This window comes from Meleagris gallopavo, unplaced genomic scaffold, assembly GCF_905368555.1.
Source record: "Meleagris gallopavo unplaced genomic scaffold, MGAL_WU_HG_1.1 scaffold_34, whole genome shotgun sequence".
Lineage (NCBI taxonomy): Eukaryota > Metazoa > Chordata > Aves > Galliformes > Phasianidae > Meleagris > Meleagris gallopavo.
In genome coordinates this window covers 22215-46350 of record NW_028147047.1, presented here as the reverse complement: position 1 = coordinate 46350, position 24136 = coordinate 22215, and the positions used below count along the sequence as shown (strand labels likewise).

General features: G+C 61.5%; 1 protein-coding gene and 1 pseudogene across 1 annotated transcript in view; both read left to right on the top strand.

The window, feature by feature from the left end:
• Nucleotides 1-2122: 2122 nt before the first annotated feature.
• The window catches only part of LOC146541882 (myosin-binding protein C, fast-type-like), a gene marked incomplete at its 3' end in the record, with an annotated part of 40246 nt that continues 18232 nt past the window's right edge, over nt 2123-24136 (top strand). Inside the window, 10 exon segments of the mRNA XM_085215427.1 lie at nt 2123-2354; nt 7551-7580; nt 12419-12558; nt 14651-14768; nt 14771-14809; nt 16859-16963; nt 17835-18023; nt 20700-20765; nt 20768-20833; nt 23132-23299. Of these exon segments, the coding sequence (XP_085071553.1) occupies nt 2123-2354; nt 7551-7580; nt 12419-12558; nt 14651-14768; nt 14771-14809; nt 16859-16963; nt 17835-18023; nt 20700-20765; nt 20768-20833; nt 23132-23299 (1153 nt within the window).
• Nucleotides 19195-20344, top strand: LOC146541883 (uncharacterized; annotated as a pseudogene).

Here is a 24136-nt window from a genome sequence, read left to right as displayed (position 1 = left end):
GGGTCCTTATGGGGTTTTGTGGGGTCCTTATGGGGTCCTTATGGGGTTTTATGGGGTCTTTATGGGGTCCTTATGGGGTCCTTATGGGGTCCATATGGGGTTTTATGAGGTCCTTATGGGGTCATTGTGGGGTCCTTATGGGGTTTTATGAGGTCCTTTTGGGGTCATTATGGGGTCCCTATGGGGTGGTGGGGCCATTGTAGGTTCCCTAAGGTGTCTTAATGGGATCCTTGTGGTGTTACGGGGTCTCTATGGGGTCCTTATGGGGTCTTTTTGGGGTCCATATTGGATTATAGGATCACTATGTGGTCCCTGTGGGGTCCTAAGGGGGTTGTGGGGTCTCTATGGGATTCTTAGGGGCGCTTTGTGGGGTTAGGGGTCCTTATGGGGTCTTTACCGGCTATGGGGTCCCTTTGGGATCTGAATGGACTTATGGGGTCCCTACGTGGCCACTATGGTGTCTTTAAGGGGGGCCCTATGGGATCCTTATGTGGTTATGGGGTCCCTATGGGGTCCATTGCGAGTTATGGGGTCACTATGGGTTCTGTGGGATCTCCTGGATCTCCTATGGGTTCTGTGGGATCTCCTGGAGGCTTTACGGGTTCTGTGGGATCTCTATGGGTTGTGTGGGATCTCTATGGGTTCTGTGGGATCTCTATGGGTTCTGTAGGATTTCTATGGGTTGTGTGGGGTCTTTATGGGTTCTGTGGGATCTCTGTGGGTTCCGTGGGGTCTCTATGGGTTCCATGGGATCCTTATGGGTTTTGTGGGATCTCTATGGGTTCTGTGGGATCTCTATGGGTTCTGTGGTTTCTGTGGGATCTCTATGGGTTCCGTGGGATCCTTATGGGTTCTGTGGTTTCTGTGGGATCTCTGTGGGTTGTATGGGACTTTTATGGGTTCTGTGGTTTCTGAGGGATCTCTATGGGTTGTATGGGATCTCTATGGGTTCTGTGGGTTCTGTGGGATCTCTATGGGTTCCATGGGATCTCTATGGGTTCTGTGGTTTCTGTGGGATCTCTGTGGGTTGTATGGGACTTTTATGGGTTCTGTGGTTTCTGTGGGATCTCTATGGGTTCCGTGGGATCCTTATGGGTTCCGTGGGATCTCTGTGGTTTCTGTGGGATCTCTATGGGTTCTGTGGTTTCTGTGGGATCTCTATGGGTTCCGTGGGATCTCTATGTTGTTGTATGGGATCTCTATGTTGTTGTATGGGATCTTTATGGGTTCTGTGGTTTCTGAGGGATCTCTATGGGTTCTGTGGGATCCTTATGGGTTCTGTGGTTTCTGTGGGATCTCTATGGGTTCTGAGGGATCTCTATGGGTTCCGTGGGATCCTTATGGGTTCTGTGGTTTCTGTGGGATCTCTATGGGTTCTGTGGGATCTCTGTGGGTTCCGTGGGATCCTTATGGGTTCTGTGGTTTCTGTGGGATCTCTATGGGTTCCGTGGGATCTCTATGGGTTCTGTGGTTTCTGTGGGATCTCTATGGGTTCCGTGGGATCTCTGTGGTTTCTGAGGGATCTCTATGGGTTCCGTGGGATCTTTATGGGTTCTGTGGTTTCTGTGGGATCTCTATGGGTTCCATGGGATCTCTATGGGTTCTGTGGTTTCTGTGGGATCTCTGTGGGTTGTATGGGACTTTTATGGGTTCTGTGGTTTCTGAGGGATCTCTATGGGTTTTGTGGGATCTCTATGGGTTGTATGGGACTTTTATGGGTTCTGTGGTTTCTGAGGGATCTCTATGGGTTCTGTGGGATCTCTATGGGTTGTATGGGATCTTTATGGGTTCTGTGGTTTCTGAGGGATCTCTATGGGTTCTGTGGGATCTCTATGCGTTCCGTGGGATCTCTATGTTGTTGTATGGGATCTCTATGGTATCTTTATGGGTTCTGTGGGATCTCTGTGGGTTCCATGGGATCTCTGTGGTTTCTGTGGGATCTCTATGGGTTCCGTGGGATCTCTATGGGTTCTGTGGGATCTCTATGGGTTCCGTGGGATCCTTATGGGTTCTGTGGTTTCTGTGGGATCTCTATGGGTTGAGTGGGGTCTTTATGGGTTGTATGGGATCTTTATGGGTTCTGTGGTTTCTGTGGGATCTCTATGGGTTCCGTGGGATCCTTATGGGTTCCGTGGGATCCTTATGGGTTCCGTGGGATCTCCGTGGTGCAGAGAAGCAGCTGGAGGTGCTGCAGGACATGGCGGATCTGACGGTGAAGGCCTCGGAGCAGGCGGTGTTCAAATGCGAGGTGTCGGATGAGAAAGTGACCGGGAAGTGGTTCCGAAATGGGATCGAGGTCAAACCCAGCAAGAGGATCCACATCTCCCACAATGGGAGGTGGGTGCGGGGTCACCGCGGGGTCACGGGGTCATGGGGGGTCACGGGGTCATAGGGTGGTGCGGGGTTGTGGGGTCAATGGGGGTTATGGGGTGGTTGGGGTCGTGGGGTCGATGGGGGTCATGGGGTGGTTGGGTCGTGGGGTCAATGGGGGTTATGGGGTGTTGGGGTCGTGGGGTCAATGGGGGTTATGGGGTGGTTGGGGTCGTGGGGTCGATGGGGGTCAATGGGTGGTGTGGGGTCATGGGGTCACTGGGGGTCACAGGGTCACAGGGGGTCGTGGGGTGATGGGGGTCACCAAACCCATCAAGAGGATCCACATCTCCCACAATGGGAGGTGGGTGCGGGGTCACCGTGGGGTCACGGGGTCATGGGGGGTCACTGGGTCATAGGGTGGTGCGGGGTCGTGGGGTCAATGGGGGTAATGGGGTGGTTGGGGTCGTGGGGTCGATGGGGGTCATGGGGTGAAAGGGGGTCTTGGGGTCGATGGGGGTCATGGGGTGGTTGGGGTCGTGGGGTCAATGGGGGTTATGGGGTGGTTGGGGTCGTGGGGTCGATGGGGGTCATAGGGTGGTGTGGGGTCATGGGGTCATTGGGGGTCATAGGGTGGTGGGGGGTCATGGGGTCACTGGGGGTCATGGGGTCGCATGGGGTCGTGGGGTGATGGGGGTCACCAAACCCATCAAGAGGATCCACGTCTCCCACAATGGGAGGTGGGTGCGGGGTCACCGCGGGGTCACGGGGTCATGGGGGGTCACGGGGTCATAGGGTGGTGCGGGGTTGTGGGGTCAATGGGGGTTATGGGGTGGTTGGGGTCGTGGGGTCGATGGGGGTCGTGGGTGGTTTGGGGTCATGGGGTCGATGGGGGACATAGGATGGTGGGGGTCATGGGGTCACGGGGTCACAGGGGGTCGTGGGGTCACTGGGGGACATGGGGTGAAGGGGGGTCGTGGGGTCAATGGGTGGTGTGGGGTCATGGGGTCAATGGGGGTCGTGGGGTCATTGGGGTCGATGGGGGTCATGGGGTCGATGGGGGTCACGGGGTCATGGGAGGTCATGGGGTCAATGGGTGGTGGGGGGTCGTGGGGTGGATGGGGGTTGTGGGGTCATTGGGGTCAATGGGGGTCATGGGATCATTGGGGGTCACAGGGTCATGGGGGTCATGAGGGATCATGAGGTCACGGGGTCATGGGAACATGACGGGGCTGGGGGGTCATGGGATTATGGGAGGGGTCACGTGGGTCATGAGGGGTCATGGGGTCACAGTGGGTCACGGGGTCATGAGGGGTCATGGGGTCAAGAGGTCATGGGGGGTCATGAGATCACAGGGTCATGGGGTCATGATGGGACATGGGGGTCATGAGGTCATGGGGTCATGATGGGACATGAGGGGTCATGGGAGGTCATGGGGGTCATGAGGTCATGGGGTCATGATGGGTCATGGGGGGTCATGGGAGGTCATGGGGTCATGAGGTCATGTGGGTCATGGGGGTCATGATGGGTCATGGGAGGTCATGGGGGTCATGAGGTCAGGGGTCATGGGGTCATGATGGGTCATGGGAGGTCATGGGGGTCATGGGTCATGGGGTGGTCATGATGGGTCATGGGAGGTCATGGGGGTCTTGAGGTCACGGGGTCATGGGGTCATGATGGGTCATGGGAGGTCATGGGGGTCATGAGGTCATGGGGTCATGATGGGTCATGGAGGGTCATGGGGGTCATGAGGTCAGGGGTCATGGGGTCATGATGGGTCATGGGAGGTCATGGGGTCATGAGTCAGGGCATGGGGTCATGATGGGTCATGGGAGTCATGGGGTCATGAGGTCAGGGGTCATGGGGTCATGATGGGTCATGGGAGGTCATGGGGGTCATGAGGTCACTGGGGTCATGTGGGCATGAGGGTCATGGGGGTCATGGGGTCACGGGGTCATGGGGTCATGATGGGTCATGGGGTCATGAGGTCACGGGGTCATGGGGTCATGATGGGTCATGGGAGGTCATGGGGGTCATGAGGTCATGGGGTCATGGGGTCATGATGGGACATGGGGGGTCATGGGGGTCATGAGGTCATGATGGGTCACGGGGGGTCATGGGGGTCACGAGGGGGGGCTTGAGGTCTTGTGGGGGTCAATGGGAGGTCATGAGATGGGGGTCAATGGGGGCAGTGGGTCATGGGGTCAATGGGGTCATGGGGGTCATGGGGGGCTGTGGGTGACAATGGGGCGATGGGGCAATGGGGCATTGGGCAATGGGCTGGGTCATGGGTCATTGGGGGATGGGGGCAACGGGGGGTCATGGGTGGGCAGTGGGGGCAATGGGGGCATGGGGGCATGGGGCAATGGGGGCATGGGGGCATTGGGGCAATGGGGCATTGGGGCATTGGGGCATTGGGGGCATGGGGATGGGGGCATTGGGGGCAATGGGGCAATGGGGCATGGGGCATTGGGGGCAATGGGGGCATTGGGGGCATTGGGGCAATGGGGGCAATGGTGGGGCATTGGGGGCAATGGGGCATGGGGGCATGGGGGCAATGGGGGCATTGGGGCAATGGGGGGCATTGGGGTCATGGGGCATGGGGGCATTGGGGCAATGGGGGCATTGGGGCAATGGGGCATGGGGGCATGGGGGCAATGGGGCATGGGGGCAATGGGGGCATTGGGGGCAATGGGGGCATGGGGGCAATGGGGCATTGGGGGCATGTGGGGCAATGGGGGCAATGGGGGCAATTGGGGGCATGGGATGGGGGCATGATGGGGCAATGGGGGCATTGGGGCATGGGCATGGGGGCAATGGGGTCATTGGGGCATGGGCATTGGGGGCAATGGGGGCATGGGGGCATGGGGGCAGATGGGGCAATGGGGTCATGGGGGCATGGGGGCAATGGGGTCATGGGGGCATGGGGGCATGGGGGCATTGGGGTCAATGGGGCTCAGTGGGGCAATGGGGCATGGGGGTCATTGGGGTCATGGGGTCAATGGGGCATTGGGGTGCAAGTGGGGCATTGGGGGCATGGGGGTCAATGGGGTCATGGGGGCATGTGGGGTCAATGGGGTCAGTGGGGTCAATGGGGTCATGGGGGTCAGTGGGTCAATGGGGTCAATGGGGTCATGGGGCAGTGGGGTCAATGGGGCAGTGGGGGCTATGGGGGTTCTGGGGTCAATGGGGTCATGGGGGCTGTGGGGTCAATGGGGTCATTGGGGTCAATGGGGTCATGGGGGCATTGGGGTCAATGGGGGCATTGGGTCAGTGGGGTCAGGCATTGGGGTCAGGCAATGGGGTCAGTGGGGCGTGTGGGGTCAATGGGGTCATGGGGTCATGGGGACATTGGGTTCAGTGGGATCAATGGGGCAATGGGGTCATGGGGGTCAGTGGGGTCATGGGGTCAGTGGGGTCAGTGGGGTCAATGGGGTCAGTGGGGCTGGGGGCAATGGGGTCATGGGGTCATGGGGGCAATGGGGGTCAGTGGGATCAATGGGGTCAGTGGGGCAGCTGGGGTCAGTGGGGTCAATGGGGTCAGTGGGGCATGTGGGGTCAATGGGGTCAGTGGGGTGCAATGGGGTCATGGGGCGCTCAATGGGGTCATGTGGGGTCAATGGGGTCAGTGGGGCGCTGTGGGGTCAATGGGGTCAATGGGGTCATGGGGGTTGGGGTCGGGGCAGGGACAATGGGGCACTGTGGGGTCAATGGGGTCAATGGGGTCAGTGGGGCGCTGTGGGGTCAGTGGGGCTCTGTGGGGTCAGTGGGGTCAATGGGGTCAGTGGGGCGCTGTGGGGTCAATGGGGTCAGTGGGGATCAATGGGGTCAGTGGGGCGCTGTGGGGTCATGGGTCAATGGGGCAATGTGGGGGCAGTGGGATCAATGGGGTCAGTGGGATTGGGGTCAGTGGGGCGCTGTGGGGTCAGTGGGGTCAATGGGGTCATGTGGGGTCAGTGGGATCAATGGGGTCAGTGGGGCGCTGTGGGGTCAATGGGGTCAATGGGGTCAGTGGGGCGCAGTGGGGTCAATGGGGTCAATGGGGTCAGTGGGGCGCTGTGGGGTCAATGGGGTCAGTGGGGCGCTGTGGGGTCAGTGGGATCAATGGGGTCAGTGGGGCGCTGTGGGGTCAGTGGGGTCAATGGGGTCAATGGAGTCAATGGGGTCAGTGGGGCGCTGTGGGGTCAGTGGGATCAATGGGGTCAGTGGGGCGCTGGGGTCAATGGGGTCAGTGGGATCAATGGGGTCAGTGGGGCGCTGTGGGGTCAGTGGGATCAATGGGGTCAGTGGGGCGCTGTGGGGTCAGTGGGATCAATGGGGTCAGTGGGGCGCTGTGGGGTCAGTGGGGCGCTGTGGGGTCAGTGAGATCAATGGGGTCAGTGGGGCGCTGTGGGGTCAGTGGGATCAATGGGGTCAGTGGGGCGCTGTGGGGTCAGTGGGATCAATGGGGTCAGTGGGGCGCTGTGGGGTCAGTGGGGCGCTGTGGGGTCAATGGGATCAATGGGGTCAGTGGGGCGCTGTGGGGTCAGTGGGATCAATGGGATCAATGGGGTCAGTGGGGTCAATGGGGCGCTGTGGGGTCAATGGGGTCAGTGGGATCAATGGGGTCAGTGGGGCGCTGTGGGGTCAGTGGGATCAATGGGGTCAGTGGGGCGCTGTGGGGTCAATGGGATCAATGGGGTCAGTGGGGCGCTGTGGGGTCAGTGGGGTCAATGGGGTCAGTGGGGCGCTGTGGGGTCAATGGGATCAATGGGGTCAGTGGGGCGCTGTGGGGTCAATGGGATCAATGGGGTCAGTGGGGCGCTGTGGGGTCAATGGGATCAATGGGGTCAGTGGGGCGCTGTGGGGTCAGTGGGGCGCTGTGGGGTCAATGGGATCAATGGGGTCAGTGGGGTCAGTGGGGCGCTGTGGGGTCAATGGGATCAATGGGGTCAGTGGGGCGCTGTGGGGTCAGTGGGGCGCTGTGGGGTCAGTGGGGTCAGTGGGATCAATGGGGTCAGTGGGGCGCTGTGGGGTCAATGGGATCAATGGGGTCAGTGGGATCAATGGGGTCAGTGGGGCGCTGTGGGGTCAGTGGGATCAATGGGGTCAGTGGGGCGCTGTGGGGTCAGTGGGGTCAATGGGATCAATGGGGTCAGTGGGGCGCTGTGGGGTCAGTGGGATCAATGGGGTCAGTGGGGCGCTGTGGGGTCAGTGGCGCAGCGCTGTCCCCATGAACCCTTTGTTCTCCTTCCCCCCAGAGATCAAAGTGGAGTACGTCCCCAAACAAGGTGACAAGGGGGGCGGGGGGGGCTGCGGGGGGGGTGACAGTGGGGGGGTGACAATAGGGGGGGTGACAGTGGGGGGGTGACAATAGGGGGGAGGTGACAGTGGGGGGGTGACAATGGGGGCGTGACAACAGGGGGGAGGTGACAGTGGGGGGGAGGTGACAATGAGGAGGTGACACGGTGGTCCCCTCAGAGCCCCCCAAGATCCACCTGCCCTGCCTGGGGGGGAGGTGACAGTGGGGGGGTGACAATAGGGGGGAGGTGACAGTGGGGGGGGTGACAGTGGGGGGGTGACAATAGGGGGGAGGTGACAGTGGGGGGGAGGTGACAATGAGGAGGTGACACGGTGGTCCCCTCTGAGCCCCCAAGATCCACCTGGACTGCCTGGGGGGGAGGTGACAGTGGGGGGGTGGCAATAGGGGGGGGTGACAATAGGGGGGAGGTGACAGTGGGGGAAGATGCTGATGGGGGGGAGATGACAACGGGGGGGTGGTGACAGTGGGGGGGTGACAGTGGGGGGGGTGACAATAGGGGGGAGGTGACAATGGGGGGGTGACAACGGGGGGGAGGTGACAATGGGGAGGTGACACGGTGGTCCCCTCAGAGCCCCCCAAGATCCACCTGCCCTGCCTGGGGGGGAGGTGACAGTGGGGAGGTGACAATAGGGGGTGACAATAGGGGGGAGGTGACAATGCTGGGGTGACAACAGGGGGGAGGTGACAGTGGGGAGGTGACACGGCGGTCCCCTCAGAGCCCCCCAAGATCCACCTGCCTGCCTGGGGGGGAGTGGACAGTGGGGGGGTGACATTAGGGGGGAGGTGACAATAGGGGGGTGACAACAGGGGGGAGGTGACAATGGGGAGGTGACACGGCGGTCCCCTCAGAGCCCCCAAGATCCACCTGCCCTGCCTGGGGGGGAGGTGACAGTGGGGGGGTGACATTAGGGGGGAGGTGACAGTGTGGGGGGGTGACAGCAGGGGGAGTGACAATGGGGGGAGGTGACAGTGGTGGAAGATGCTGATGGGGGGGAGGTGACAGTAGGGAGGTGACAATAGGGGGGAGGTGACAACAGGGGGGAGGTGACAGTGGGGAGGTGACACGGTGGTCCCCTCAGAGCCCCCCAAGATCCACCTGGACTGCCTGGGGGGGGAGGTGACAGTGGGGAGGTGACAATAGGGGGGAGGTGACAGTGGGGAGGTGACAATAGGGCGGAGGTGACAATAGGGGGGAGGTGACAGTGGGGGGGATGACAGTGGGGGGGGTGACAGTGGGGGGGTGACAACAGGGGGGAGGTGACAGTGGGGGGGAGGTGACAATGGGGAGGTGACACGGTGGTCCCCCCAGAGTCCCCCAAGATTCACCTGGACTGCCTGGGGGGGAGGTGACAGTGGGGAGGTGACAATAGGGGGGAGGTGACAATAGGGGGGGAGGTGACAATAGGGGGGAGGTGACAGTGGGGGGGAGGTGACAATGAGGGGATGACACGGTGGTCCCCTCAGAGCCCCCCAAGATCCACCTGGACTGCCTGGGGGGGGAGGTGACAGTGGGGGGGTGACATTAGGGGGGAGGTGACAATAGGGGGGTGACAACAGGGGGGAGGTGACAGTGGGGAGGTGACACGGCGGTCCCCTCAGAGCCCCCCAAGATCCACCTGCCCTGCCTGGGGGGGAGGTGACAGTGGGGAGGTGACATTAGGGGGGAGGTGACAGTGTGGGGGGGTGACAGCAGGGGGGGTGACAATAAGAGGGAGGTGACAGTGGGGGAGGTGACAATGAGGGGGTGACACAGTGGTCCCCTCCAGAGCCCCCAAGATCCACCTGCCCTGCCTGGGGGGGGAGGTGACAGTGGGGGGGTGACAATAGGGGGGAGGTGACAGTGGGGGGGAGGACACAGGGGGCGGGGGTGACAACAGGGGGGAGGTGACAGTGGGGAGGTGACATGGCGGTCCCCTCAGAGCCCCCCAAGATCCACCTGGACTGCTCGGGGGGGGAGGTGACAGTGCGGGGGTGACAATAGGGGGGGGGGTGACAGTGGGGGGGCGACAATAGGGGGGAGGTGACACAGTGGTCCCCTCAGAGCCCCCAAGATCCACCTGGACTGCCTGGGCCCCCCCAGGTGACAGTGGGGGAAGATGCTGATGGGGGGGAGGTGACAACGGGGGAGGTGACAGTGGGGGGGGTGACAACAGGGGGGAGGTGACAATGAGGGGGTGACACGGTGGTCCCCTCAGAGCCCCCAAGATCCACCTGGACTGCCTGGGGGGGGAGGTGACAGTAGGGGGGTGACAATAGGGGGGAGGTGACAATAGGGGGGAGGTGACAGTGGGGGGGGTGACAATAGGGGGGTGACAGTGGGGGGGGGGTTGACAGTGGGGGGGAGGTGACAATGAGGAGGTGACACGGTGGTCCCCTAAGAGCCCCCAAGATCCACCTGGACTGCTCGGGGGGGAGGTGACAGTGGGGAGGTGACATTAGGGGGGAGGTGACAATAGGGGGGTGACAACAGGGGGGAGGTGACAGTGGGGAGGTGACACGGCGGTCCCCTCAGAGCCCCCCAAGATCCACCTGGACTGCTCAGGGGGGGAGGTGACAGTGGGGAGGTGACATTAGGGGGGAGGTGACAATAGGGGGGTGACAACAGGGGGGAGGTGACAGTGGGGAGGTGACACGGCGGTCCCCTCAGAGCCCCCAAGATCCACCTGGACTGCTCGGGGGGGGAGGTGACAGTGCGGGGGTGACAATAGGGGGGAGGTGACAGTGTGGGGGGGTGACAGCAGGGGGTGTGACAATAAGAGGGAGGTGACATTAGGGGGAGGTGACAATGAGGGGGTGACACAGTGGTCCCCTCCAGAGCCCCCCAAGATCCACCTGCCTGCCTGGGGGGGAGGTGACAGTGGGGGGGTGACAATAGGGGGTGACAATAGGGGGGAGGTGACAATGCTGGGGTGACAACAGGGGGGAGGTGACAGTGGGGAGGTGACACGGTGGTCCCCTCAGAGCCCCCAAGATCCACCTGGACTGCTCGGGGGGGAGGTGACAGTGCGGGGGTGACAATAGGGGGGAGGTGACAATGGCGGGGTTGACAGTGTGGGGGTGACAATAGGGGGGAGGTGACAGTGGGGGGGAGGTGACAATGAGGAGGTGACACGGTGGTCCCCTAAGAGACCCCAAGATCCACCTGGACTGCTCGGGGGGGAGGTGACAGTAGGGGGGGTGACAATAGGGGGGGTGACAGTGGGGGGGTGACAATAGGGGGGAGGTGACAGTGGGGGGGAGGTGACAATGAGGGGGTGACACGGTGGTCCCCCCCAGAGTCCCCCAAGATCCACCTGCCCTGCCTGGGGGGGAGGTGACAGTGGGGGGGTGACAATAGGGGGGGTGTGACAATAGGGGGGAGGTGACAGTGGGGGAAGATGCTGATGGGGGGGAGGTGACAATAGGGGGGTGGTGACAGTGGGGGGGTGACAGTGGGGGGGGGTGACAATAGGGGGGAGGTGACAATGGGGGGGTGACAACGGGGGGGAGGTGACAATGGGGAGGTGACACGGTGGTCCCCCTCAGAGCACCCCAAGATTCACCTGGACTGCCTGGGGGGGAGGTGACAGTGGGGGGGTGACAATAGGGGGGAGGTGACATTGGGGGGAGGTGACAGTGGGGAGGTGACAATAGGGGGGAGGTGACAGTGGGGGGGGTGACAGCAGGGGGGTTGACAGTGGGGGGGTGACAATAGGGGGGAGGTGACAGTGGGGGGGTGACAATGAGGGGGTGACACGGTGGCCCCCTCAGAGCCCCCAAGATCCACCTGGACTGCCTGGGGGGGAGGTGACAGTAGGGGGGTGACAATAGGGGGGAGGTGACAGTGGGGGGGAGGTGACAATGAGGGGGTGACACGGTGGTCCCCCTCAGAGCCCCCCAAGATCCACCTGGACTGCTCAGGGGGGGAGGTGACAGTGGGGGGGTGACAATAGGGAGGAGGTGACAGTGGGGGGGGTGACAGCAGGGGGGTTGACAGTGGGGGGGTGACAATAGGGGGGAGGTGACAGTGGGGGGGTGACAATGAGGGGGTGACACGGTGGTCCCCTCAGAGCCCCCCAAGATCCACCTGGACTGCTCAGGGGGGGAGGTGACAGTGGGGGGGTGACAATAGGGAGGAGGTGACAGTGGGGGGGGTGACAGCAGGGGGGTTGACAGTGGGGGGGTGACAATAGGGGGGAGGTGACAGTGGGGGGGTGACAATGAGGGGGTGACACGGTGGTCCCCTCAGAGCCCCCCAAGATCCACCTGGACTGCCTGGGGGGGAGGTGACAGTAGGGGGGTGACAATAGGGGGGAGGTGACAGTGGGGGGGAGGTGACAATGAGGGGGTGACACGGTGGTCCCCCTCAGAGCCCCCAAGATACACCTGGACTGCTCAGGGGGGGAGGTGACAGTGGGGGGGTGACAATAGGGGGGAGGTGACAGTGTGGGGGGGTGACAGCAGGGGGGGTGACAATAAGAGGGAGGTGACATTAGGGGGAGGTGACAATGAGGGGGTGACACAGTGGTCCCCTCCAGAGCCCCCAAGATCCACCTGCCCTGCCTGGGGGGGAGGTGACAGTGGGGGGGTGACAATAGGGGGGAGGTGACAGTGGGGGGGAGGACACAGGGGGCGGGGGTGACAACAGGGGGGAGGTGACAGTGGGGAGGTGACACGGCGGTCCCTCAGAGCCCCCCAAGATCCACCTGGACTGCTCAGGGGGGGAGGTGACAATAGGGGGGAGGTGACAACAGGGGGGAGGTGACAATAGGGGGGTGACAACAGGGGGGAGGTGACAGCGGGGAGGTGACACGGCGGTCCCCTCAGAGCCCCCCAAGATCCACCTGGACTGCTCGGGGAAGGCAGCAGAGAACACCATCGTGGTGGTGGCGGGGAACAAAGTGCGCCTCGATGTCCCCATCACCGGGGAACCGGCGCCCACCGTCACCTGGAAGAGGGGGGACCAGGTGGGGGGGGGGGGGCGAGGGAGGGGACAATGAGGGGGGTGGGGGGGTGGGGGACATCGTCACCTGGGTCACCTCGTCACCGTGGAGCTGTTGTCACCAAAGCACGGGGTCCACGTTGTCCCTGTATCCCAGTGTCCCTGTGTCACCAGTGTCCCTGTAGCCCCAATGTCCCCCGTTGACCCCAATGTCCCCCATTGACCCCAGTGTCCCCTAATGTCCCCCATTGACCCCATTGACCCCAATGTCCCCCATTGACCCCAGTGTCCCCTAATGTCCGCAATGTCCCCCATTGACCCCAGTGTCCCCTATTGTCCCCAATGTCCCCCATTGACCCCATTGACCCCAGTGCCCCCCATTGATCCCAGTGTCCCTAATGTCCCCAATGCCCCCCATTGACCCCATTGACCCCAGTGCCCCCCATTGACCCCAGTGTCCCCTAATGTCCCCCGTTGACCCCAATGTCCCCCATTGACCCCAATGTGCCCTAATGACCCCAATGTCCCCATTGACCCCGGTGTCCCCTAATGCCCCCAATGTCCCCCATTGATCCCAATGTCCCCATTGCTCCTATTGACCCCATTGACCCAATGCCCCAGTGCCCCCAATCCCCCTAATGTCCCAATGTCCCCCATTGACCCAGTATCCCCTAATGTCCCCAATGTCCCCATTGCCCCCATTGCCCCCATTGCCCCTATTGACCCCAATGCCCCCAATGTCCCCCATTGATCCCAATGTCCCCATTGCTCCTATTGACCCCATTGACCCCAATGCCCCCAGTGCCCCCACTACCCCTAATGTCCCCAATGTCCCCCATTGACCCCAGTGTCCCCTGATGTCCCCAATGTCCCCCATTGACCCCAATGTCCCCCATTGACCCCAGTGTCCCCTAATGTCCCCAATGTCCCCCATTGACCCCAATGTCCCCATTGCCCCATTGCCCCCATTGCCCCCAATGCCCCCAATGCCCCCAATGCCCCCAATGCCCCCATTGCCCCCATTGCCCCATTGCCCCAGCATATGCCCCCAATGCCCCAATGCCCCCAATGCCCCCAATGCCCCCAATTGCCCCCAATGCCCCCATTGCCCTGCCCAATGCCCCCATTGCCCCCATTGCCCCCATTGCCCCCAATGCCCCCATTGCCCCAATGCCCCAATGCCCCCATTTCCCCAATGCCCCCAATGCCCCCAATGCCCCCATTGCCCCAATGCCCCAATGCCCCCATTGCCCCCAATGCCCCCATTGCCCCATTGCCCCCAATGCCCCCAATGCCCCCATTGCCCCCAATGCCCCATTGCCCCCATTGCCCCCAATGCCCCCATTGCCCCCATTGCCCCCAATGCCCCCAATGCCCCATTGCCCCCAATGCCCCCAATGCCCCCAATGCCCCCAATGCCCCCATTTCCCCATTGCCCCAATGCTCCCATTGCCCCCAATGCCCCCAATGCCCCATTTCCCCAATGCCCCAATGCCCCAATGCCCCCATTGCCCCCAATGCCCCATTGCCCCATTGCCCCCATTGCCCCAATGCCCCATTGCCCCAATGCCCCCAATGCCCCCATTTCCCCCAATGCCCCAATGCCCCCAATGCCCCCATTGCCCCAATGCCCCAATGCCCCATTGCCCCAATGCCCCATTTCCCCAATGCCCCCATTTCCCCCAATGCCCCAATGCCCCAATGCCCCCAATGCCCCAATGCCCCCATTGCCCCCAATGCCCCAATGCCCCAATGCCCCCAATGCCCCAATGCCCCATTGCCCCCAATGCCCCCATTGGCCCCAATGCCCCCCTGACCCCAATGCCCCCAATGCCCCCACTGCCCCAATGCCCCAATGCCCCCAATGACCCCATTGCCCCATTGCCCCCCTGACCCCAATGGCCCCATTGCCCCAATGCCCCCATTGCCCAATGCCCCAATGCCCCAATGCCCCCATTGCCCCAATGCCCCATTGCCCCCATTGCCCCCATTCCCCCATTGCCCCAATGCCCCAATGCCCCAATGCCCCAACGCCTCCATTGCCCCCAATGTCCTCATGTCCCAATTCCCCCATGACCCCATTGCCCCCACTGACACTTCTGTCCCCCCCCCCCCAGCTGTTCACAGACACCGAGGGCCGCGTTCACATCGACAGCCAGCCTGACCTGAGCAGTTTTGTCATCGAGAGCGCAGAGCGTGGGGACGAGGGCCGCTACTGCATCACCGTCACCAACCCGTGGGGGAGGACTCAGCAACGCTCAACGTCCGGGTTGTGGGTATGGAGTGGGGGGCAATGGGGGGGAATGGGGGCAATGGGGGCATTGGGGGCAATGGGGGCATTGGGGGCATTGGGGGCATTGGGGGCAATGGGGGCATTGGGGGCAATGGGGGAATGGGGGCATTGGGGGCATTGGGGGCATTGGGGGCATTGGGGGCAATGGGGGCATTGGGGGCAATGGGGGAATGGGGGCATTGGGGGCATTGGGGGCATTGGGGGCATTGGGGGCAATGGGGGCATTGGGGGCATTGGGGGCAATGGGGGCAATGGGGGCATTGGGGGCAATGGGGGCAATGGGGGCAATGGGGGCATTGGGGGCAGTGGGGGCATTGGGGACATTGGGGTCAATGGGGGCAATGGGGGCAATGGGGGCATTGGGGGCATTGGGGTCAATGGGGTCAATGGGGGCAATGGGGGCATTGGGGACATTGGGGTCAATGGGGGCAATGGGGGCATTGGGGGCATTGGGGGCATTGGGGGCATTGGGGGCATTGGGGGCAATGGGGGCATTGGGGGCATTGGGGGCATTGGGGGCAATGGGGGCATTGGGGGCATTGGGGGCATTGGGGGCAATGGGGGCAATGGGGGCATTGGGGGCATTGGGGGCAATGGGGGCAATGGGGGCAGTGGGGGCAATGGGGGCATTGGGGGCATTGGGGGCAATGGGGGCAATGGGGTCAATTGGGGACATTGGGGACATTAGGGGACATTGGGGTCAATGGGGTGAATGGGGGCATTGGGGGCAATGGGGTCATTGGGGGCAATGGGGGCATTGGGGGCAATGGGGGCAATGGGGGCATTGGGGGCAATGGGGGCAATGGGGGCATTGGGGGCAATGGGGGCAATGGGGGCATTGGGGGCATTGGGGGCAATGGGGGCATTGGGGGCAATGGGGGCAATGGGGGCATTGGGGGCATTGGGGACAATGGGGGACATTGGGGACATTAGGGGACATTGGGGTCAATGGGGTCAATGGGGGACATTGGGGACATTAGGGGACATTGGGGTCAATGGGGCAATGGGGGACATAGGGACATTAGGGGACATTGGGGTCAATGGGGGACATTGGGGACATTAGGGGGCATTGGGGTCAATGGGGCCAATGGGGGCAATGGGGGCAATGGGGGCAGTGGGGGCAATGGGGGCAATGGGGGCAATGGGGGCAATGGGGGCATTGGGGGCAATGGGGGCAATGGGGGCATTGGGGGGAATGGGGGCATTGGGGGCAATGGGGGCAATGGGGGAATGGGGGCATTGGGGGCAATGGGGGCATGGGGGCAATGGGGGCATTGGGGGCATTGGGGGCAATGGGGGCAATGGGGTCAATTGGGGACATTGGGGACATTAGGGGACATTGGGGTCAATGGGGTGATGGGGCATTGGGGGCAATTGGGGTCATTGGGGGCAATGGGGGCATTGGGGGCAATGGGGGCAATGGGGGCAATGGGGACATTGGGGGCAATGGGGGCAATGGGGACATTAGGGACATTAGGGACACTGGGGTCAATGGGGGACATTGGGGACATTAGGGGACATTGGGGTCAATGGGGTCAATGGGGGACATTGGGGACATTAGGGGACATTGGGGTCAATGGGGTCAATGGGGGACATTAGGGACGTTAGGGGACATTGGGGTCAATGGGGTCAATGGGGGCATTGGGGACATTAGGGGACATTGGGGTCAATGGGGTCAATGGGGGACATCAGGGACATTAGGGGACATTGGGGTCAATTGGATCAATGGGGGACATTGGGGACATTAGGGGACATTGGGGTCCATGGGGCCAATGGGGGCAATGGGGGCAATGGGGTCAGGGGGAGCAATGGGGTCAATGGGGGACACTGGGGACATTAGGGGACACTGGGATGAATGGGGGACATTGGGGGCAATGGGGTCAATGGGGGACATTGGGGACATTAGGGGACATTGGGGACAATGGAGGCATTGGGGGCATTGGGGACAATGGAGGCACTGTGGTCCCCATTGCCCCTCTTGACCCCTTTCACCTCAATGTCCCCAATGTCCCTGCTGACCCCTCTGTCCCAGATGTCCCCGACCCCCCGCAGTCGGTCCGTGTGACGTCCGTCGGTGAGGACTGGGCCGTGCTGACCTGGGAGGCGCCGGGCTTCGATGGCGGGATGCCCATCACAGGTAGTGCCACCAAGTGCCACCAAGTGCCACCAACTGCCACCAAGTGCCACCAAGTGCCACCAGCCTGCGTCACCTCCGTGGCGCCGTCAGTGTCTCCATATGTGCCACCATGTCCCCATCTGCTCAATGTCCCCAATGTCCCCGTCCCCATGTCACCGTGTTTCTGTGTCACCATCCTTGTCATCGTGTCACCTTGTGTCACCTGTCACCAATGCCCCCATTGCCCCAATGCCCCATTGCCCCATTGCCCCCATTGCCCCCAATGCCCCCATTGCCCCCAATGCCCCATTGCCCCCATTGCCCCCAATGCCCCCATTGCCCCCAATGCCCCCAATGCCCCCAATGCCCCGTTGCTCCCCACACCCCAACGCCCCCAATGCCCCCATTGCCCCATTGCCCCCGTTTGCCCCCATTGCCCCCATTCCCCCATTGCCCCGTTGCCCCCAATGCCCCCATTGCCCCCATTGCCCCAATGCCCCATTGCCCCAATGCCCCCATTGCCCCCATTGCCCCAATGCCCCATTCCCCCATTGCCCCCATTGCTCCCACACCCCAATGCCCCCAATGCCTCCAATGCCCCCAATGCCCCCATTGCCCCATTGCCCCAATGCCCCCAATGCCCCCAATGCCCCATTGCCCCCAATGCCCCAATGCCCCCATTGCCCCCAATGCCCCCATTCCCCCCATTGCCCCCATTGCTCCCCACACCCCCAATGCCCCCAATGCCCCAATGCCCCCAATGCTCCCAATGGCCCCATCCCCCATTGCCCCAATGCCCCCAATGCCCCATTACCCCATTCCCCCATTGCCCCCGTTGCTCCCCAACCCCCCCAACGCCCCAACCCCCACGCTCCCCCCCCCCCCCCCTCAGGCTACCTGATGGAGCGCAAGAAGAAGGGCTCCATGCGTTGGATGAAGCTCAACTTCGAGGTTTTCCCCGACACCACCTACGAGTCCACCAAGATGATCGAGGGCGTCTTCTACGAGATGCGCGTCTTCGCCGTCAACGCCATCGGGGTGTCGCAGCCCAGCCACAACACGCAGCCCTTCATGCCCATCGGTGGGGGGCCGGGGGTCCCTTGGGGGCTTTGGGGGGGGGGGGGGGGGGTCCCATGGCGGGTGTGGGGGTCCTTTTGGGGGGGGTTTGGTGGGTTTCGGATGGGTTTGTTGGGTTTTCAGTGGGGTTTGTTGGGTTTTGTTGGGTTCTGTTGGGTTCTGGGTGGGATTTGTTGGGTTCTGTTGGGTTCTGGATGGGATTTGTTGGGTTCTGTTGGGTTTTGTTGGGTTCTGTTGGGTTCTGGATGGGATTTGTTGGGTTCTGTTGGGTTCTGGATGGAATTTGTTGGGTTCTGTTGGGTTCTGGATGGGATTTGTTGGGTTCTGTTGGGTTCTGGATGGGATTTGTTAGGTTTTGTTGGGTTTTGTTGGGTTCTGGATGGGATTCGTTGGGTTTTGTTGGGTTCTGGGTGAGATTTGTTGGGTTCTGTTGGGTTCTGGATGGGATTTGTTGGGTTCTGTTGGGTTCTGGGTGGGATTTGTTGGGTTTTGTTGGGTTCTGGATGGGATTTATTGGGTTTTGGATGGGTTCTGTTGGGTTCTGAATGGGATTCGTTGGGTATTGGATGGGTTCTGTTGGGTTCTGGATGGGATTTGTTGGGTTCTGTTGGGTTCTGGGTGGGATTTGTTGGGATTTGTTGGGTTTTGTTGGGTTCTGGATGGGATTTGTTGGGTTCTGTTGGGTTCTGGGTGGGATTTGTTGGGATTTGTTGGGTTCTGTTGGGTTCTGGATGGGATTTGTTGGGTTTTGTTGGGTTCAGTTGGGTTTTGTTGGGTTCTGGATGGGATTTGTTGGGTTTTGTTGGGTTTTGTTGGGTTCTGGATGGGATTCGTTGGGTTTTTGATGGGTTCTGTTGGGTTCTGGATGGGATTTGTTGGCTTCTGTTGGGTTCTGGATGGAATTTGTTGGGTTCTGGATGGGATTTGTTGGGTTCTGTTGGGTTTTGTTGGGTTCTGGATGGGATTTGTTGGCTTCTGTTGGGTTCTGGATGGGATTTGTTGGCTTCTGTTGGGTTCTGGATGGAATTTGTTGGGTTCTGTTGGGTTCTGGATGGGATTTGTTGGGTTCTGTTGGGTTCTGGATGGGATTTGTTGGGTTCTGTTGGGTTCTGGATGGGATTTGTTGGGTTCTGTTGGGTTCTGGATGGGGTTTTTTGGGTTCTGTTGGGTTCTGGATGGGGTTTTTTGGGTTCTGTTGGGTTCTGGATGGGGTTTTTTGGGTTCTCATTGTGTTTGTTGGGTTCTCAGTGGGGTTTTGTGGGATCGCAGTGGGGTTTTGTGGGATCTCAGTGGGGTTTTGTGGGATCTCAGTGGGGTTTTGTGGGATCTCAGTGGGGTTTTGTGGGATATCAGTGGGGTTTTGTGGGATCGCAGTGGGGTTTTGTGGGATCTCAGTGGGGTTTTGTGGGATCGCAGTGGGGTTTTCATGGATCTCAGTGGGGTTTTGTGGGATCTCAGTGGGGTTTTGTGGGATCTCAGTGGGGTTTTGTGGGATCTCAGTGGGGTTTTCTGGGATCGCAGTGGGGTTTTGTGGGATCTCAGTGGGGTTTTGTGGGATCTCAGTGGGGTTTTGTGGGATCTCAATGGGGTTTTGTGGGATCTCAGTGGGGTTTTGTGGGATCTCAATGGGGTTTTGTGGGATCTCAGTGGGGTTTTGTGGGATCTCAGTGGGGTTTTCCGGGATCGCAGTGGGGTTTTCCGGGATCGCAGTGGGGTTTTGTGGGATCTCAGTGGGGTTTTGTGGGATCTCAGTGGGGTTTTGTGGATCTCAGTGGGGTTTTGTGGATCGCAGTGGGGTTTTGTGGGATCTCAGTGGGGTTTTGTGGGATCGCAGTGGGGTTTTGTGGGATCTCAGTGGGGTTTTGTGGGATCTCAGTGGGGTTTGGTGGGATCGCAGTGGGGTTTTGTGGGATCTCAGTGGGGTTTTGTGGGATCGCAGTGGGGTTTTGTGGGATCTCAGTGGGGTTTTGTGGGATCGCGGTGTGGTTTGCTGGGCGTTAAATGGGTTTTGGTGGATCTCAATGGGTTTTTGTGGGATCTCAGTGGGGTTTGGTGGGGTCTCAGTGGGGTTTTGTGGGATCTCCGTGGGGTTTGGAGGCACTTCAGCGGGGTTTTGTGGGATCTCAGTGGGGTTACCTGGCACCTCAATGGAGTCTTGAGGGATCTCAGTGGGGGTTTGTGGGATCGCAGTGGGTTTGGGTGGGGTCTCAGTGGGGTGTTGTGGGATTACAGTGGGGTTTTGTGGGATCCCAGTGGGGTTTTGTGGCTCCCAGTGGCGTTATGTGGGATCGCAGTAGGGTTTTGTGGGATCGCAGTGCGGCTTAGTGGCATCTCTAGGGTTTTGTGGCATCGCAGTCGGGTTTTGGGGATCCCAGTGGGCTCTCCTGGCCGCTCAGTGGCGTTTTCATGGCCCTCAGTGGGGTTTTGTGGGATCTCAGTGGCGTTTTGTGGGATCTCAGTTGGGTCTAGTGCATCTCCATAGGGTTTTGTGGCATCTCAGTGCGCTTTTGTGGCATCGCAGTGGGGTTTTGTGGGATCTCAGCGGGGTTTTGTGGGATCGCAGTGGGTTTAGGGCCCGTGGTTGCATCTCCGGTGCATAGCCGGCCGCGGTTGGGTTTTAGTGGGGATTTCGGGGCCCTTGTGGGGCAGCGCCGGCTGATTGTGGGGCCTAGCTGGGCAGCGCCCATCAGCGAACCGACCCACGTAGTTCTAGTGCACGTCACCGACACCACGGCCACCATCCAATGGAGCCCCCGGAGCGCATCGGGGCGCAGGCCGTCCGCGGCTACCTGGTGGAGTGGTGCAAGGAGGGATGTGAGTGCCCCATAGCACCCCTAGCGCCCCATAGTGCCCCCTAGCGCCCCCTAGCGCCCCCCTAGTGCCCCATAACCCCCCATAGCGCCCCCTAGTGCCCCCTAGTTCCCCTCTAGTGCCCCATAGCGCCCTCTAGTGCACCATAGCGCCCCCTAGTGCCCCCCTAGTGCTCCATAGCGCCCCCTAGTGCCCCCTAGCGTCCCCTAGTGCCCCATAGCGCCCCATAGCGCCCCTAGAGCCGCATAGCGCCCCTAGTGCCCCATAGTGCCCCCTAGTGCCCCATAGCGCCCTCTAGTGCACCATAGCGCCCCCTAGTGCCCGCCTAATGCCCCATAGCGCCCCCTAGCGTCCCCTAGTGCCCCATAGCGCCCCATAGCGCTCCCTGGTGGCCCCTAGCAGCCCCTAGTGCCCCTAGCGCCCCGTAGTGCCCCATAGTGCCCCTCTAGTGCCCCATAGCGCCCCCTAGTGCCCCATAGTGTTGCCTAGTGCCCCCTAGCGCCCCATAGCGCCCTCTAGTGCCCCATAGCGCCCCTAGCGCCCCCTAGTGCCCCCCTAGTGCCCCATAGCGCCCCATAGCACCCCCTAGTGCCCCCTAGTTCCCCTCTAGTGCCCCATAGCGCCCTCTAGTGCACCATAGTGCCCCCTAGTGCCCGCCTAGTGCTCCATAGCGCCCCCTAGCGCCGCATAGCATCCCCTTGTGCCCCATAGCACCCCATAGCGCCCCCTAGTACCCCATAGCGCCCCATAGCGCCCCCTAGTGCCCCATAGCACCCCATAGCGTTCCCTAGTGCCCCACAGCGCCCCATAGCGCCCCCCTTAGTGCCCCATAGCGCCCATAGCACCCCATAGATAACCCCTAGCGCCCCCTAGCGCCCCATAGTGCCCCCTAGTGCCCCATAGCGCCCCATAGCGCCCCATGGTGCCCCATAGCGCCCCCTAGTGCTCCCCTAGCCCCTAGTGCCCCATAGCGCCCCCCCTAGTGCCCCATAGCGCTCCCTAGTGCCCCATAGCACCCCATAGCATTCCCTAGTGCCCCATAGCCACCCATAGCGCCCTCTAGTGCCCATAGCGCCCCTAGTGCCCCATAGCGCCCCCTAGCACCCCATAGTGCCCCTGGGTGCCCCCTAGCACCTCATAGTGCCCCCTAGCGTCCCATAGTGCCCCATAGCATCCCATAGCGCCCCCTAGTGCCCACTAGTGCCCCATAGATAACTCCATAGTGTCCCATAGTGCCCCCTAGTGTCCCATAGCCCTCCCCACACCCCATAGCACCCCCTAGCGCCCCCTAGCACCCATAGTGCCCCCTAGCCCCCCTAGCGCCCCTAACGCCCCCTAGCACCCCCTAGCGCCTCCTAGCGCCCCCTAGTGCCCCAGAGTGCCCCCAAGCACCCCATAGCACCCCCTAGCGCCCCCTAGTGTCCCTTAGTGCCCCCATAGCATCCCATAGCGCCCCCTAGCACCCCATAGATAACCCCATAGCGTCCATAGTGCCCCATAGCACCCCATAGCACCCCCTAGTGTCCCATAGCCCCCCCTGACAACCCCATAGCACCCCTAGCACCTCCTAGCGCCCCCTACCGCCCCCTAGCGCCCCCTAGTGCCCCATAGCATCCCATAGCGCCCCTAGCACCCCATAGATAACCCCATAGTGTCCCATAGCCCCCCTCACACCCCATAGCACCCCATAGCACCCCCTAGCGCCCCCAGCACCCCCTAGCGCCCCCTAGCGCCCCCTAGTGCCCCATAGCATCCCATAGCGCCCTCTAGCGCCCCATAGATAACCCCATAGTGTCCCATAGCCCCCCCTCACACCCCATAGCACCCCCTAGCGCCCCATAGCGCCCCCAGCACCCCCTAGCGCCCCTAGCGCCCCCTAGTGCCCCATAGCATCCCATAGCACCCTCTAGCGCCCCCTAGCGTCCCATAGTGCCCAATAGCATCCCATAGCGCCCCCTAACATCCCATAGATAACCCCATAGTGTCCCATAGCCCCCCCTCACACCCCATAGCACCCCCTAGTACCCCATAGCGCCCCCTAGTGTCCCATAGGCCCCCCTCACACCCCCTAGCGCCCCCTAACGCCCCTAGTGCCCCCTAGCGCCCCTAACGCCCCATAGCACCCCATAGCACCCCTAGCGCCCACTATCGCCCCATAGATAACCCTACAGCATCCCATAGTGCCTATCTCTAACCCTGCCCCCTGCCCCCTAACCCTGCCCCGTACCCTGACCCCCCCGCCCCTGACCCTGACTGCTGACCCCCTGACCTTTGACCTTTGACCCCCCACCCCCGCCCCAGCGAACGAATGGGTGGCAGCCAACACGGAGCTGGTGGAGCGCTGCGGGCTGACGGTGCGGGGTCTCCCCACGGGGGAGCGGCTCCTCTTCCGGGTCATCAGCGTCAACATGGCGGGCAAAAGCCCCCCCGCCACCATGGCGCAGCCCGTCACCATCCGAGAGATCGTGGGTATGGGGGGCGGCCGTGGGGCGGATATGGGTCGCTATGGGTTTCTATGGGGTGGTTATGGGTCGCTATGGGGTGGTTATGGGTCTCTATGGGGTGGTTATGGGTCGCTATGGGGTGGTTATGGGTCTCTATGGGGTGGTTATGGGTCGCTATGGGGTGGTTATGGGTCTCTATGGGGCAGCTTCACCATCGAGAGATCGTGGGTTATGGGGGCGGCCGTGGGGCGGATATGGGTCGCTATGGGGTGGTTATGGGTCGCTATGGGGTGGTTATGGGTGGCTATGGGTCGCTATGGGGTGGTATGGGTCGCTATGGGGTGGTTATGGGTCGCTATGGGGCTCTATGGGGTGGTTATGGGTCGCTATGGGGTGGTTATGGGTCGCTATGGGGTGGTTATGGGTCGCTATGGGGCGCTATGGGGTGGTTATGGGGTGCGGGTGGATATGGTCCTATGGGGTGGTTATGGTCGCTATGGGTCCGTATGGGGTGGTTATGGGTCGCTATGGGGTGGTTATGGGTCGCTATGGGGTGGTTATGGGTCGCTATGGGGCAGCTGTCACCATCGAGAGATCGTGGGTATGGGGCGGCGTGGGCGGATATGGGTCGCTATGGGGTGGTTATGGGTCGTATGGGTGCTAGGGTGGTTATGGGTCGCTATGGGGTGGTTATGGGTCGCTATGGGTGGTTATGGGTCGCTATGGGGTATGGGTCGTATGGGTGGTTATGGGTCGCTATGGGTGTTATGGGTCGCTATGGGGTGGTTATGGGTCTCTATGGGGCAGCCTGTCACCATCTGAGAGATCGTGGGTATGGGGGGCGGCCGTGGGGCGGATATGG